Source organism: Urocampus carinirostris, chromosome 15, assembly GCF_059441175.1.
Source record: "Urocampus carinirostris isolate Australia breed hairy pipefish chromosome 15, RoL_Ucar_1.0, whole genome shotgun sequence".
NCBI classification, from domain to species: Eukaryota; Metazoa; Chordata; class Actinopteri; order Syngnathiformes; family Syngnathidae; genus Urocampus; species Urocampus carinirostris.
Genome location: NC_142363.1, coordinates 34,184,298 through 34,201,808, shown reverse-complemented (window position 1 = coordinate 34,201,808; position 17,511 = coordinate 34,184,298). Strand labels below are relative to the sequence as shown.

Below are 17,511 nucleotides of genomic sequence, written 5' to 3'. Positions count from 1 at the left end.
AGAGAAAGAGAAAAGAAATACAGGAAGAAAAGATAGAGAGAGAAAAAAATACAGGAAGAAATGAAAGAGAGAGAGAAACAGAGAGGCAAAGAAAAAGAAGTGTTGTTCGTGACTCAAAATATCTGCTGTATGTTTATTAAAATACATGCGAAAAATCGGAGGTTTTTGATTGAAACCAATTTTGTCTATTCAAAATTTATTTTAGTTGTATTTATGTTTTTCATATGAATGATTTTGACTGAAACGAAAGATTTTAATTATTTTTATTTCGATTTTTTTTACACTTTGGAGTTTCCTTTTATTGTTTTTTTCGGTTATTTATTTTTAATTTTTTAATTCTTTTGTATGTATTTTATTATTTTACGAAAACGTTTCATCGTTTTGACGTGATGACGTCATGACGTCATTCGTGTTGGCAGGTTCGTAAACGAGGTTCCAAAAGTGTTATATTTTTCTTTTTTCTTTTTTCTTTTTTTTCTTTTTTGGAACACACATAAGCACAATAATAATAATAATAATAATGCTAATAATAATAATAATAATAATAATAAAACCTCCAAATGAAGAGAATCGAACCCAAAACTCACATTTTTTATCGCGATAGTTTAACAAATTTCCCACTTTTCCCACAACGCTAGAAAAAAAATATAATAGGGAAATAAATGATTTTCTCTAGGTAATAAAACAACTTTTTCTTTTGTTATTGACGTTAATCTTTCTCACGGAATATTTTATCATTTTCGTGATGAATTGGAAATATAAAACTTTATTCTGTTGCGTTATATGACCATCTTTTATTTATATGAAATATTTTCGGCCACCCGGAGCACTCTTCAATTTTTTTCACTCATTTAAATCCAAGAAAATACAAATTATTAAAGCAGGAATGACGCGGAAACTCAAAAAAAAATAGGATTCGTTTGTTTCTCTTGCTTCAGCTGTAAAAGGCCGAAGCAGCTTTGGGCAAAAAAGCTACCACGCGGAAAACAAATAAGATTAAAAAAAAGGGAATTAATATTATATAACAGCCGCCCACCGCCGCCCCCTGCCGCCCCCAGGCTTTTTCCTAATTCAATCGTAAGTGATCGAATCGGAGGATTTCAATGACTCAAGGCCGACTTTTTTTTTAAATTTTTATTCTTTTCCCTGCGGCTTGTCTAATTTGACTAATGATGCGTCTTTATCTTTTTTCTTTTTTTTTCGAGCTGTGTGTTTGTGTGTGTGGTGTTTTTCCACGCGCGCGTGTGTTTTTCACGCGTGTTTGTGCGAAAAAGACAAACGCTCGCTCGAGTGTGAAGAAATGAAACCGCTGAGGAGATTTATTCCTTTTATTGTTATTTACGCACTGTTTAAAAACCTCCAATTGGAATGATTACAACGACGGGAATTTTGTCGGACTATAAGACGATTTATGTTTTCATTCGTACGATAAAAACCCATTCAATTGTCTTTATTATTTTTCTGATTTATGCAAATATTATTTTTTATCTTATTTTTCTATTGGAAAGTATTTTAATGCTTGTTTATCCCGGAGCGCCACGTCTAGTCGCGTTGACAACAATGCCCACTACGTTGTTATTAATGGAAATCAAAACAATTGTAATTCCTTTTATTTTCTAGTCATAAAATTAAGAGCGAAATGCGTTTATTTATTTCTCTGAATTATCCGTGAAAAAATGAAGAAATATAATTAAATAGAATCGAATAGAGTGGAAAAAAACGGATTATCTGATGACCCGTTTCTTCCTTATTTAGCGTTCTAATATTTATTATTTTAAATAATAAAAAATAAATCACAAATAAATAATAAAATGAAAAATAATAACGACGTTTTTACATTACTCTCACGTTTAAAATATCATTATTTCATATCATTTATCTTACTTATTCTGGGTCGTTGTAATTTTGAGATTTATTACTAATGGATTAGATTTTGTATTTATACTTTTGTATAGTGTTTTTTTTTTTCAAATACTAAATTATTTCATAACTCCATTTTTATTATTATTGTTTTTTACTTGAAATTTCTGGTCAGTCCAAAATAAAAGCCTTAGTAAATCGTGTAAAAAATAACGAAAAATGAGGTTCAGGCGTCACTTAAATTGAAATATATTCATGTTTTATGATTTCGTTGCTCTCGTCACTTTGACTATATTTGATTCGTTATGTTCACTCGGATATGTACGCAAGTTCAGGAGATACTGCGAAAATTAAAAAGGAAAATAACGAAAAAGAGGTTTTTATACGTCATTAAAATGAAAATAAATCCCATACTTTCGTTTCTTTCGTAACCTTCCTCGTTTTAAGTGACATATTTGTTCTTGTTTTTATGTATATTACATGTAGCTGGGACTAAAAACATGTATTGTTTTCGAATTTTGGGTCCAAAGGTTTTACAATTTATAAAAAAAAAACAATAAAATGAAAAATTATATATATATATATATATATATATATATATATATATATATATATATATATACTTTTAAGGATTTCTTTTAGGTTTTTACATCACATTGGTGGGTGATTTTCACTTAAGGATGAAAATAAAATACTAAATAATGTAAAATAGTATAGGACAGGACAGAACAGAATATGAATAGAATAGAATAGAATAGAATAGGACCTGACCGATTAGAATAAATAAAATAGAATAGGACAGGACAGGGAATAATAGAATAGCATAGAATAGAATAGAACAGACTAAAATAGATTAGAATAAAATAAGACAGGACATAATAGAATAGCATAGAATAGGACCTGACCGAATAGAATAGAATAAGACCGGGCAGAATAGAATAGAATAGGACCTGACTGAATAGAATAGGACCTGACCGAATAGAATAAATAAAATAGAATAGGACAGGACAGGACAGGGAATAATAGAATAGAATAGAACAGACTAAAATAGATTAGAATAAAATAAGACAGGACATAATAGATTAGAATAGAATAGCATAGAATAGGACCTGACCGAATAGAATAGAATAGAATAGGACCTGACCGAATAGAATAGAATAAGACCGGGCAGAATAGAACAGAATAGAATAGAATAGAATAGGACCTGACTGAATAGAATAGGACTGGACCGAATACAATAGAATAGAATAGGACAAGACATGACATAATAGAATAGAATATGACAGAACAGGACATGATAGAATAAAATAAGTTGTTGTAACATGTGAAATACCCAACGAAAATGTAAAATGTGCCTTTATTCACCTCAACATATTTGTTTTTTCCTCACCAAGAAATGTTTCTAATGGCTTACTTTTCTTATTTTTACGCAGCCCGACCATCCTTCCTATAAGTCTTCTGTTTTTCATCCCCTTTTTTTATTCTCTTTTTTCCCCTCTGCAGGCTTTTATTGATCACTGACTGTGAGCTAATGTAATTATCCTCATCAATAGGGTGACTGCGGGGAGAATCATTATGTGGCTGACATTGATAAATGATCGGGCCAAATGCGGACCCCCTCCCCCTCTTTCTCCCCCCTTGACTCCCCCCTTTGCACCCGTGACCCGCATGCAACTGCGCATGTTCTGCAAAACCCCAAATAACGCATTTAAAAAAAAAAGGAGAACTCTGCATTCAAATGTAAGCTCCACTTTTCGATTTTCGTTGCATGGTGAGAGGGGGGTCTCACTCCGGGAGGGGGGATGTTTGGGTTGTGACAGGGGAGGAGATCGAGGGGCGGAGTTGTTTGGTTGAGGCCCGGATCATCCATCATTCGCTGTCAAGGAGAAAAAAAAACAGAAAGAGAGGCAATCTACCTTCTGTCTGGTCCGTGGGGGGGTTCGAAAAAAGGGGGTCGAATTGGTAACAGACTAGACAAGAGAAAGAGAAAAGAAGAATATTGCTATCAATATGAAAATCGAGGCTTTGTCCGTCGGGATGGGGTGGATTTTCGTTGAAGGGAGACGCCACGCATGCGCACAAAGAAGAAACCAAATGTAATATATAAATATATATAACACTTTTGATTCAATTAATAACCCAAAAGACGTGAATTATCTCATTTAAAGTTTAGAATTGTATCACCCAACTTGATGAAGCGAACAGATATGGCTGCCATTTCGCTAGTCGTGGGCCCAAGAGGTCGCAGGTTCGATTCCCGGCTTTTTTTAGTGAGATGTCAAAGTGTCTTTGGGCAAGCAGGTAGGCTATCGGTGTGTGAGTGTGTGTGTGAATGGGTAACTGTAGAGTGTATTATAAAGTACCTTGGGAGGTCTTAAATGACGAGAAAAGTGCGATATAAATGGAGAGCATTTTACCAACAACAACAAATCAAAGATGCAGTTTTACGCATGCGCCACAAAAACGAAAGTAAAAACGCAACAGAAAATAAAACATAAACAAGGATTAGAAGGTTCAATATGAGTATCCAAGGAGACAAAAATGATTAAACAATTCAAGTATTAATTGCTATCATCGTGACATATTTTTTTTGTTCTTATTTAAGTCTTATTTTTATAATAGTAACTTACATTATGGCGTATTTTAGTTCATTTTTTACACCTTTGTCCTTTTTTGATACTTAACCGTTATGAACGTATTTTTCAGTCCTTTTTTCAATATTGTATTTTTTTACCATTATTAGACAATGTTTTATTTAAAATGATTTAATATAATGAACAATTTTACTCGATTTTTTTAATGTGACGTCTCTTTTTTTTAAATTCTTTTTAACATTATCTAACACGAATGAATAATGTTTGGTGATATTTTTACATTTTAGTCCCGTTTTTGTACATCTTTTTACATGATGATATCATTCTCATTCATTTTTAATATTATGAACGCACATTTGCGTTCATTTTTTAACAAAATGTCAGTCTGTTTTTATTTTTTACTCATTTTTACACTATGAAGTCTTTTTTGAACATTTTAGTCGTTTTTAACATTCGTTAACATTTGAATCCGGTTTTACGTAATTGAATATTGTGTCTTTTGAAATATTATTTAACATTTAGAACCTATTTAATCCCTTTACTGATTTAACATTTTTCTTGTATTTCTTGGAATTGTTTTAGCCATATTTTTTGTCTTTATTTTAACATTCCATAACATTAAAAACGTATTGAGTCCTTTTAAAGATTTCATAGAACAATCTCGTATAATTTAATATTTTTTTCAAACATTCTTTAACATTCTTAACGTTTACAAATTAATTTCTCTGTAACACTGCAGTCATTTCTAAAAAAAAAAAAAAAGATTTCATATTACAGTATTTCTTTAACGTATTTTTACACAATTCGATATGTAAAAATATTTTTGGAAAATTAATACAGTAATATGTTTTTAAATACAGAATACTACTACAAAGTACGTTTTTGTTCACTGAACTAATTTAGAACTCCTGAAATAATCACAGCGAAAAAATACCTCTACATTTTTTTACAATAGAATAAAAACAATTAAAAAAAGGAGAAAGAGAAACTCAATAAACGTGACGCGAATAAACAATGAGCGGAACTGTTTTTGGATCAAATAAAATAATTTCTGTGAGTTAAAACACAGTCAAATAGTTTCACAAAATCCCGATAATTACTTTTATATAATATCAAGAATAAAACAGCAGAATTATTTTGTAAAAAGTAGAAAAAGAAGAAGCAAATGGAAAGTGTGTGTGGTAGAAGCGAGGCCTCCTGCACTGCAGTACTTAAAACGGCCGACAAGTGTCGCTGCAACACGGCAGCAGCGCGCTTGCTTCATTTTGTCCATTTTTTCTAACACTTTCATTTAGTTGTTTAACTCTTTATTTTAGAAAAACACTAAAACAAATCATGGGGGGGTTTTAGGTATAATGTTATGACACAATTGAGAGGTTGTTATTATTTAAAAGCAGCCTTTTGAAAAGAATGGGCACAACAAAGACAATTAGCGTCAGTTTTGACGACTTTTGATGACGTCACGCCACTTTATCATTAATATTACAGTAATTACTTTACATGAAGAAAAATGTGAATGCTTTTGTAAATCAGTTTTAAAAAAAAATCTTGTTTGAATTTATAGATTGTTCTGATAAATCTTTACATATATACATCCTAATTACATAACCATTTATTGTATTTTAATTGTTATTTATTTTCTCATTTTTTATTCGGTAAGTCATTATTAAGTGTCCTTTCAAAATAAAGTGGTCCCCTGATCATATCTTTCCTTTTTTTATTCACTTATTCATCAGTGTATTGATTTTATGTTTTTGAATATTTTTTATTTCGTTGAAAAAGTAAAAATATATACATAATTTGCTATGCGCAAGGTCCCATTTTCTGGTGCAAATTTGTTTTTTTTTAAAGACAATTTTAGTTCTAAATATTATGCTGATCAAATTTTACGTTTGTATTAATATTGTTATTATTTTATTTTTTTTGAATTATTTTTCACGTGTTAAGAAATAAAAAAACGTACATTATCTGGAATTATTATTATTATTAATATTATTAGTGTATTCCATTATCTATTTTCATTCTTAATGACAAATAAAAATGTATTTATATGCATAATATTCTGTTTTTTAATGCTAATTCTTTAATATTTAGAGTGAATTTTGGTTGTCCTTTCAAATTAAAATATTTTGGCTTCCTCAGGTTTTTGGGGGATTTTATTTTTTCTCTGTTTAATTATTTTTTATATATTAGAAAATATTCATTATTATGAATATTTCAATGTTTGAAAGTAAATATTAGATATTTGGGTCATTTTTTGTGTTTGAATAGTTTTAAAGCATTATATATAAATAGTAAGAGATACATAACAACATATATATGAAATTTTAGACATCCTTTCAAACTAAAATATTTAGCCTGATCACATTTTCGTTTTAATTAATTTTATTCGTTTTTCTTTTGTCTTTTCTTTCGGGTTACGATATTGTTTCTAATGTCCTTTCAAAATAAAATCGCCTTTTTCATTTTCACTAATTTAAAAAAAAAAATCTTTCTCCATGTAGATTTTTTTTCACCCGCGAAACCTTCAAAATAAAACTCATAAAAGCAACCAAATAACAATAGCAGACGAGTTCATAAAGCAAAGCTCTCCCCCAAAAACTCCAAAATGAAATATTTATTACAGCATTTTGTGACTGAACACCTTTTAAAACAATACGTCACAGTCCTCATACAAGTATTTTTTTCTTTTTCATTGTTTTTCCTTTTCTTACGTTTTATTTGTACTTTTTTTTTCTCCATTTGACTTTTTCAACAAAGCTTGGAAAGGGGACAACGGCGTCTTATCTTCTAGTGAGGAACACGTGCTGAGAAAAAGAAAAACCCGACAAAAGAAAACTGAAAAAAAAGAAAGAAAGGAAGGAATCGATGGACATTTACAATATGAATGCCACAGCAGATGTCGAAACTAGCAAAAAACATTCGTCTTTGAGGTAAAACACGGAAAATATTCAACAGGAAACGATTCATAGACGTCGACTCTGTACGAAGTTTCTTTACGATATTTTTTTGTCTTCTTTTTCACGTGTGACGGGGTCCACGCCCCCGCCCCCACCCCCCAAAAAGCATCGAGTTCATAATTTAATTTTTGGGGATCGCTTTTATCCTCCAGTGCTGCACAAACGTGTCCGTTCTGTATGTCCTTTCCTGTTTGTCGCCCCCCCTTTTATTACTGTACACTGTGGAGCTCCTTCCTCCTTGGCTCGGCTCAAAAACGAGAGTCCCGAAGTCAACCCGCGGACAAAAAAGGTATAAAAAAAGCAACACAATCCAGTGCTTGGGTGTTTTTTTTCTTTTCTTTTGAAAACATTCATTCAAGAGTTTAAAAAATAAGAAGGCATGACAAATATTCAAGGGTGTCCTCTAGCAGCCTTTTGCCAAAATGCCTTAAAGAGAGGGCGGGGCAGGGGGCGGGGCTCGATGTCGGACTTGGTGGTCCTTCGCAGGAGCATTTGGGGATTTTACGTCTTGTTTCTTGGTGGAAAGGGTGAGGAGTAAATCCCAAAAACAAACAAGAAAGGGAAGGGGCGGAGCTTGATTTGGGACCTGGTGCCGGAGGTCCAGGCTTGATTTTCGACTTTGTGGGGAGAAGTCGGAGCTTGATTTCAGACCTGGTGGTCCCTTTGTGAAGGCTCTTGAGAAGTTCCGTCTTTTTTTGATGAAATCGAGCGGAGAATATCATAAAAATGATTTTGGGCTTGATTTTGGACCTGGTAGTCCCTTTGTGAAGGCTCTTGAGAAGTTCCGTCTTTTTTTGTTGAAATCGAGCGAAGAAAATCATAAAAATGCCTTGAAGAAAGGGAAGGGGCGGAGCTTGATTTTGGACCTGGTCCTGGAGGTCCAGGCTTGATTTTCAACTTTGTGGGGAGAAGTCGGAGCTTGGTTTCAGACCTGGTGGTCCCTTTGTGAAGGCTCTTGAGAAGTTCCGTCTTTTTTTGTTGAAATCGAGCGGAGAAAATCATAAAAATGCCTTGAAGAAAGGGAAGGGGCAGAGCTTGATTTTGGACCTGGTCCTGGAGGTCCAGGCTTGGTTTTTGACTTGGTGGGGAGAAGTCGGGGCTTGATTTCGGACCTGGCGGTCCCTTTGTGAAGGTTCTTGAGAAGTTCCGTCTTTTGGGGTTGAAATCGAGCGGGGAAAATCATAAAAAACAAAAATCCCTCGAAGAGAGGGAAGGGTCGAAGAGAGATCTCAGACCTGGTGAGGGGGCGGGGCTTGTTTTTGGACCTGGTGGTCCTTCGCAGGAGTATTTTGTGATGTAACGTCTGTTTTTTTGGTGGAATGAGTTAATCCTAAAAACTGACTTGAAGAGAGGGAGGGGGTGGAGCTAGATTTTGGACCTGGCGGTGAGGAGTGGGGCTTGGAGACAAGTTGAGGCTTGATTTTGGACCAGGGGGTTCCTTTGTGGAGGCTTTTGAGAAGTTACATCTGTTTTTGTTGAACTAGTGCGAAGTAAATCCTAAAAAAACCCAGAAAGGCATTAAGAATTCCTTGTAGAGAAGGATGAGGCGGGGTTTGATTTCAGGTCTGGTGGGGGACAGGGCGGGGCTTGATTCTGGACCTGGTGGTCCCCTTGTCGGACCCCTTTGAGATGCTCCATCTTGGTTTTTTTCTTGATAATCGTAAAACGACCAAAACAAAATGCAAAGGAGGGAAGGAAGGGGGGGGGCTTGGTTTCGGACTTGGTGGTGAAGGGGCTGGGCTTGATTCTGGACCTGTTGGTGAGGGTCCAGGCCTGAGTTTGGACCTGGTGGTGAGGGGCTTGGTTGTCCCTTGAAGAAAGCTTTTGAGACGTTCCTTATTTTTAATTAAATCCTATAAAAAACAAAACAAAATGCCTCAAAGAGAAGGAATGGGCGGGGCTGGGTTTCGGACCTGGAGGTGAAGGGGCGGGGCTTGTTTTCAGTCCTGGAGGTGAAGGGGCGGGGCTTGATTCTGGACCTGGTGGTCCCCCGTTGAAGCCTTTTGAGACGTCCCATCGTCTTTATTTGTTGAAGTAGTGCTGAGTAAAACCCCCCAAAAAGCTTTTAACTTATTTAACTATTTCATTTTTTAATATTTCTACAGTGTTTATAACTCTTGGAGTTGATTTCTTTTAGAAAGTCTTCCAGAGTTTTTTTTAAAGAGCCACATGAAAAAAAAGTGTTTTGAGGGGTTTTTGTTGTTTGTTTTTAAAGCCCAAGACTTTACATAGCTTGGTCCTCCGCCTGGGGGGAAATGTAACAAACAAGGGGGGTAAGGAAAAAAACAATGTTGGATGTCACAGTTTGTCTGTAATTCTTCAGTTCCGCTCCAACTTTTTTTTCCCGATTGTTTTACAAAAAAAAGTCTCCCCAAAAATAGTCTTTTCCCTTGCGGACTGTCAGGCGTGGACGTCCAGGCCCGATCCTGCAGGGTTGGGGTCCATGGGCGTGAGCATTTGGGGCGTGGGGGTCCCCGCTTGGGGCGGGGGCATCCCCAGGTAGGCCGGGGGCAACCCCAGGTGGGACGGGGCCGGTCCTCCATGCATTAGCACGGCCTGGTGGAGGTGGCCGGGACTGCAGGGGTAGGACTGGAGAGGGTGGGGCAGGTGACAGAGATTGCCGGGGTAGGGGTTCATCTGATGGGGGTCCCCGAAAGGGGCCATGCTCACGCTCATAGGACCGCTCTGAGGTACGTAGTCGGCCGGAGCGCCTGCTAGACCTGCAGAACAGAAGAAAAAACGGTTAGCATGGGAAGTTGTTGCGGGTTTAATCCCTAATATAAAGTAATCCGCCTTTCTTATCAAGTTTACCTTTGGCAATTTCGATACTTAGCACATTTTCATCGTGCATTGTGTTTTTCTACAGCAGACAACTCGCAGCAAATGCTATCACGGGGATGATTCGGAGGGCTTAGTATGTGTGTGTTGGGTAGGCGTGACTGTCTATGTGAATGACAGTGATAAGCTTGTGTATGCAGTCATTCAAACAGCAGGGCGGCGCACAAGTCAACATATCCACTCAAACAAACGGCTAAGCACGGCGACAGCTAGCATTTTAGCGGCTTGTTATATCGAATCGAGTCGGACTCTGAGGAAAGTCAGAACAGCGCAAAGAAATACTGATCATGTCTGAGCAGGACGTATATCGGCCCCGCCCCAAAACATATACAAGAGAGCAGAGAGAGTCGAACACGTTGTTTATTCCACTCAAACATTCGGTCGTGTTCCGAAGTTGTCCGGGCAGACAGTCGCATTTATACTGTGTTGACGTGTTGTTTTTCTCCAGTCGGGCGCTTGATTTGAGTCGCAGCAACCCAAAAAGTTCTTCATCAGTCAAGCAAATAGTTAGAATCCAAATTCTCATCAGGTAAGCAAACAGTTGGAGACGTCCTGACATGGCCAAAGTCCTGTAATTCACGTACCCTCCAAATGCTTTCTTGGTTTCCACAATAATCACTACTTAATTGATTGTTATCGGGTCCGGGAAGAGACTGATTAGGTTCGGGAGAGAAAGCAATAGCCGTGCTTGGCTATTTAAAAACTCTGCTGAGCCTGTATCTCACCATTGCCCATGAAATGGATGACCTGAAGTTACAACTCTTAGGAAAACCGTTACAACTGGGAAGTTTTGTATTTTAATCATCATGGAAACCTGGCTCAATTCAAGGATCCCCAATGCTAACATGCAGCTAGCTGGTTGCTCTTTACCCCTCCAATTTTCTTGTACTATTGTGTAATAACAATTGATGACACTAAAGGCCATTTAGTCAACTGCAATACTTGTTGTCATTTTATTTGTAGATCTATAGTTCTTTTTATATTATAGTCGCATATATTATATGTTAGTGGTATCTAATTAATCAATAAATAAATTTTTTTACTTTGTGGGTTTTGACTATCGCAGGACTTTTTTGGAACGCTATACTCCGAAAAATAATAGATTACTCTAACAGCAACGTTTGGGTCCGCCAAAATGACGCTAAATGAACCACTTTAACGCAAAATGGCTGACTTTTTGTGTGTTTTAGGACAGATGTTATGGTAGGTTTACTTGGGGCGGTCCACCAAAACTAATGGCTTCGAGGGCTAGATTTTCAAATTAAGAGTCAGCAACAGGCAACTAGAAAGGCAGAATATTGTCACAAAATTCAAAATGGCTGACTTGCTGTGTGTTTTAGGACATGAGTTGGGACAGACATGCCCTCTAGAACACACGTGGTTGAGTAGTACCGACTTTGGGGGGCTGAATTTTCAAATTAAGAGCACACACCTTTAATGGGCACCTGGAACGGGCCATCATGGCCATTAAAAACAAAATGGCTGACTTGTTTGATTTAGGACATTGGATCTAAGGAAGACATGTCCACCAAATCTCAAGGTTCTGGTCTTGGGGGGCGTAACCGAAGAATGGAAAAGGGACAATACAGTCCCAAAATATCAAAATGGCTGACTCCCTGTGTGTTCTGAGCCAGAAGTTCTTCAGAAGTTACGATGACCCTACTCAAGACGGACCACCCCCCCACCAAAAACTCCAGACCACCATCCCATTTATCAATCCTCAAAACGCCACGTCTGCTTTTCTGCTTGTTGTAAACACAGCAGTTCGAGTTCACGTGGGCGGGGCCGGGAGGTCCCCTGCCGGAGCCAGGGGCCCCGGTTCCGAATCCTGGTCTGGGTTTTACCCAGCCGCCCCCCCTTTTAATACAAACCCCCGGGGGATTAGAAGCTGTAATAGGAGGGGAGAGGTTGCTGCAAGGTCACCAAGCATGCTCGCCGGCTACATTCCTGCACCTTGGTACACTGCAATTAAGAAATGACACTGGAGGGGCCCTTGTGAGGGAAAGGTGGGCCCCTGGGGGGGGACGAGGGGGTGAGATTAATGACCGGTCTCATTGGTTGAGAGCTTGGCCCATTTTCCAATACCCGGCACATCATTGCGATGCACATATTTGTGGGACCAGCTCTCTTAAAACCTCACTACCGGGGTCATAAAATAAATCATTCGAGGCTTGGAGAGGGGGTCGTGAACGGGCACCAGGTACCTGTAACCCCTGTTAGAAAGCCAGTAGTAAAAAGGGAAAATAAATAAAAGGATCATTTGAAATTTAAAGAGAAGATTAAAATTTGAGAGGGAGACATTGTGGGAAATATTTGATCACATAACATAGCGGACAACGATTCGTTATTCGCTGTTTCAAAAAAAGCTTTGGAATAAAAGACATCATAGACAACATAGCTAGTGTTGTTAGCACGTATTTCGTCATTGCTCGCTGCAGGCGGAACACGAACTCCAGAATAGACGACAGATTCAGACCAGGAATCCAACAAGGATCTGATTCATCATAGAGCTTCACACCAAGGTCCCGGTAGGAATTGGATTATTACTTTGGTCTGGACTGTGGATCAGCAAACTCTGAGAACATTGAATCTATCTAGACATCTATCCATCTATCTATCTAGACATCTATCTATCTATCTAGACATCTATCTAGACATCTATCCATCTATCTATCTAGACATCTATCTATCTATCTAGACATCTATCTAGACATCTAACTAGACATCTATCTATCTAATAATAGCTTATCAAACAAAAGGAGAGTACATGACCAGTCACCAAATTAAAATTGAAATTAATGAGGGTTAGCAGACCAAGGTGTCCCAAATTTAGATCTAACCCCTCAAACCAAAGAAGAGCATTCTTTTACTGTAATCTATGTTATCCGTTTACTATTGTTTTGTGTATTGTCATGAAATAGCCCGCTATTGTTCAAATTCATTTCGACTCGGAGGTTTCCTCTACTCCTTTTAGCATTCATCAAACCCACAAACTAGTCCAGTAGCTTGTCTTGCCCCTGCCCGATAGCATACATGCTACATAACCTCCTTTGCCCTCCGTCAAACCCGTCTCTTGTAAAAAAATCCCCAGCAGATGTTTTCCGACACCGTAAACTGGAGTAGGCCCCGCCCACCAAACAGGCCACGCCCACCAAACAGGCCCCGCCCCCCGGTTACGGCACGGCGGTCGCGCAATTAAGTAGCCGTCCGCGGCATATTGCGGCGGCGTAATCAAATCAAGAGAGAATAATATTCCTCGGCGTTAAGCTATTAATGTAATTGGTCATGAAGCGTAGAGAAGTGCTCCGGCGTAATTAAATCCTCTCCGATACGAGCACCTTTTAAGAATTAGCCGAGCCGAGAAAACGTTTTCGGGGACATTGCTTCCGGATTTGCCGGCTAAAAAAACGGAAAGAATATCGCTGCCGGTGATACGAAGAGAAGGCTGTCTTTGACCCCGCTTGGACCTCATTTGCATATAAAGGTTTCTTTTAATCAAGGGAAGTGGCGGTCGATTATTCCGCGGCTCATTGGGCAGCGGCCGGGCTGAGGTGTTGAGATAAAATAGCCGGGAAAGCTTTGCAAAATGTCAGCCGGCTAAATTGTTTCGGGTATCGGACGCTCGGAATTTTATACAATATTCTCCCTTTAGATGTAGATAGTGGGTGAACGAAATAATGGCCTTCATTGTCATTATATGGAAATACAATATAATGGAAGGGATTTTTATTTTGGTGCACAAGAGAGAAGACGATAAAAAGATACATATGTAAAAAAATATATATATTAAGTCGAGTCACGATGAGTTGTTGACACCCTTAATAGCAAAAAGTTTCTAGTAAACTGGATATATTTACTCTGGATCAATTTAAGTCAAGTCGTGTTTATTTGTGACACCCTTAATCACAAGGAGTCTCAAAAGGCTGCACAGACTACTATGACACACTCCCCTGATCTAAAACCTAAATGAGGGCAAGGGAAAACTCAAAAGACCTGAAGTCAAGTCATGTTTATTTGTGACACCGTTAATCACAAAGAGTCTCAAAGGGTTGCACAGACCACAGATTATTGCAAACCACAAACTATTATGACCCCATCCTCTGATCTAAAACCTACATCAGAGCAAGGAAAAACTCAAAGACCTCAAGTCAAGTCAGGTTTATTTGTTTGGCCCTTAATCACAAAGAGTCTCAAAGGGCTGCACAGACTACAGATTATTGCAAACTATTATGACACTATCCCCTGATCTAAAACCTACATGAGGGCAAGGGAAAACTCAAAAACCTCAAGTCAAGTCATGTTTATTTGTGACGCCCTTAATCACAAAGAGTCTCCAAGAGCTGCACAGACTACAGATTATTGCAAACTACAGACTATTATGACACCATCCTCTGATCTAAAACCTACATGAGGGCAAGGGAAATCTCAAAAACCTCAAGTCAAGTCATGTTTATTTGTGACGCCCTTAATCACAAAGAGTCTCCAAGAGCTGCACAGACTACAGATTATTGCAAACTACAGACTATTATGACACCATCCTCTGATCTAAAACCTACATGAGGGCAAGGGAAATCTCAAAAACCTCAAGCCAAGTCATGTTTATTTGTGACGCCCTTAATCGCAAGGAGTCTCAAAGGGCTGCACAGACCACAGATTATTGCAAACCACTGACTAATATGACACATCCCCTGATCTACAACCTACATGAGGGCAAGGGAAAACTCAAAAACCTCAACATGAGGAAAATAACACATGTTTAAGAGTTAGCGTTTATATGGAGAACTTTTTAATTTTGTCTTAAATACATGGTGTGGTTCTCTTAATTTATTTTTTTTTTTTCCAATATTTTTGCTTTAATGGTTCCCGGCCCCTGCCTTAAAGGGAGAGTGTGTATTATTTTGCAAGCGGTTCTAACTTTAGGACCTACCACCGCACGCTAATTACAAACAGTGACCCAAGAAGTATTTTACAGAGAATGAGCTTCACCCAAAGGTAGCTATTTCTTCGTGCCATCTTGTTGCTACGGGTACTCCCAAACCACTGGTAATATTCTTTTTTTTAAAATTTCTAAATATTTGTTTATATTGTTCATATTTTTAGCTGTTATTCATTATTCATTGTCTCATTGTTGTAACAAAATACATTTACCCATTGTGGGACGAATAAAGGATTATCTTATCTTACCCTCCGTTATTAACAGTTTTAGTCAGCTAACTTAATTTGTTCCTGAAAAAAATGGTACAGTAGCTAAAGAGTGAAAGTGCAGTAGGCCCCCGGGATACAACACCCCCACCTTACGATGGTTTCACCCCTCTTTATGGCATTTTCTATGACATCGACAGCAAATGATTTAGCGCGCCAAATATTCAAAATTCATGCATTTAACATTTTAGGTCTCCAAGAATGATATATAATAAATATGCATGAGTTTCTGAGAAGTAGTGCAAGTAAAAGTAAATTAATTAATTGTATTTTATTTTATTTTCATTTAATTTGGTTTTAATTGTAATGTATATCTATTACATCAAATGTAATTATGATATGATGTATTATTTATTGTATTTTTTATTTTATTTTGTATCTACTATATTTCATGTACTTATGATTCGATGTATCATTTATTTTATTTCATTAGATTTTAATTTTCTTTTGTATCAATTATATTTATTGTATTTATGATTTGCTAAATCATTTGTTTTTTTTTCATTTGATTTTAATTTAAATTTATATCTATTATATAAGATGTATTTATGCTTAGATCCATCCATCCAGCCATTATCTGCACCGCTTATCCCCAGTAGGGTCACGGGGGGGCTGGAGCCCATCCCAGCTATCTTTCGGGCAGTGGGCAGGGGACACCTAGGACAATTTGGACCGGCCAATTAACCTGACATGCATGTTTTTGGAATGTGGGAGGAAACCGGAGTGCCTGGAGGAAACCCACGCAGGCACGGGGAGAACATGCAAACTCCACACAGCAGGTTCGATCTCATGACCTCAGAACTGTGCCGCACACACGCTAACCACTGCGCCGCCGTGCTGCTCCTGTTATGTATAATTTATTGATTATTTTATTCATTCGTTGAAATTGTTTTCAATAGGGTTGGGGTCAGGGTTATTTGGTTCTTAGGTAGCATTTTTCTATTGTGGTATTACTGTAGTAGTATTTTTGCACTATTTCTTTAGAATTTTTCTTATGATAATGAAGGCAAAATAATAGATGAGGTCCTTGTTTTTAAGCACATGATTTGATATTTACTTTTGTAGGATTTTGGTGCAGACACACAAATGGACCCTGGGGACAAAGTTTTTTTTATCAATAGTACTTTATTTGATTTATGGTCATTTTACTTTGACCATTCTCTTTCGGCGGGCCGCACGAGGCCCCCCGGAACGTATTTTGCCGATCTCCGCCATAGCGCCATAAACTTTGGAAAACACTGCACCGATGTGTCGCTTTTAGTCGCCACGGCAACCGTCTCCGGGTCATAAATCTACGCAAAGGCCTCAATAGCGTGGGGGTCCCCTACTAGGACCGAGGCACCCCAAGGCCTACCCCGTCCCGATCCTTAAATTGTCAGCGTCCAGTAAAGAATAATCAAAACACATCTCGCCTCAAAACAAACCAAGGGTCATAAATCCCACCCGGGGCGGGAGGGGGTGGGGGGGGGCGTAATGTACTGCGACGTTCCCATCTTTGCATATAAGATAATTTGGACATCAATCCTTCCCGGGACAGATTTATGTCCCTCCCAGGACAGTTTCACGTCTCTTCTTTATCGCTTCACTGGAGCTTGCTTAATTCTCGCCCCCCTCTTGTCGGCCCATTCCCCGGGAGATGTTATTTTTTCCCTTAAATGTCCGACATTTGCATCCCGGTGCGTTTGAGGGGGAGGAACGAGTCGCGATAAATTAGAGAAAAAAAAAAAAAAACTCCAGCGTCCTCTCTTGTCTGGCGCCACAAGTCCAGTCCTGGGACGGAGGGGGGGCGGCCATCTTTTTCCCAACTTAATTCATCTTTAACTACTCCCTTTGCGTTAAAAGCGTCCCCGGGAGGTGAAGCGGTCCCAAGCCGGGAAAGAAAATGAAAGATAAAAAAGATAAAGAGCCCAGTACTTACTTCCCCCTTTTTTTCTTTGCGTTTTTTGCTTTACAAGTTGGAGGTTACATGTAGTGCCATTGCCCATCCATGCCCATATTCATGCCCATTCCACTCATAGGCCCTGGGAAGAAGAGAGAAAAACGCCAGAAGCGGAGTC

At 38.1% G+C, this 17,511-nt stretch overlaps 1 protein-coding gene across 5 annotated transcripts in view; it reads right to left on the bottom strand.

The window, feature by feature from the left end:
- Positions 1-9,986: 9,986 nt before the first annotated feature.
- meis2a (Meis homeobox 2a) overlaps positions 9,987-17,511 on the bottom strand; it is a 165,272-nt gene continuing 157,747 nt past the window's right edge. For all 5 annotated transcript variants that reach the window (XM_088355160.1, XM_088355162.1, XM_088355161.1 and 2 more), the window contains exons 12-13: positions 17,373-17,475; positions 9,987-10,134 (exon numbers count right to left, since the gene is read on the bottom strand). In XM_088355160.1, the coding sequence (XP_088211286.1) occupies positions 17,417-17,475 (59 nt within the window). In that variant the 3' untranslated portion in view covers positions 9,987-10,134; positions 17,373-17,416. The remainder of the gene's footprint in view (positions 10,135-17,372; positions 17,476-17,511) is intronic.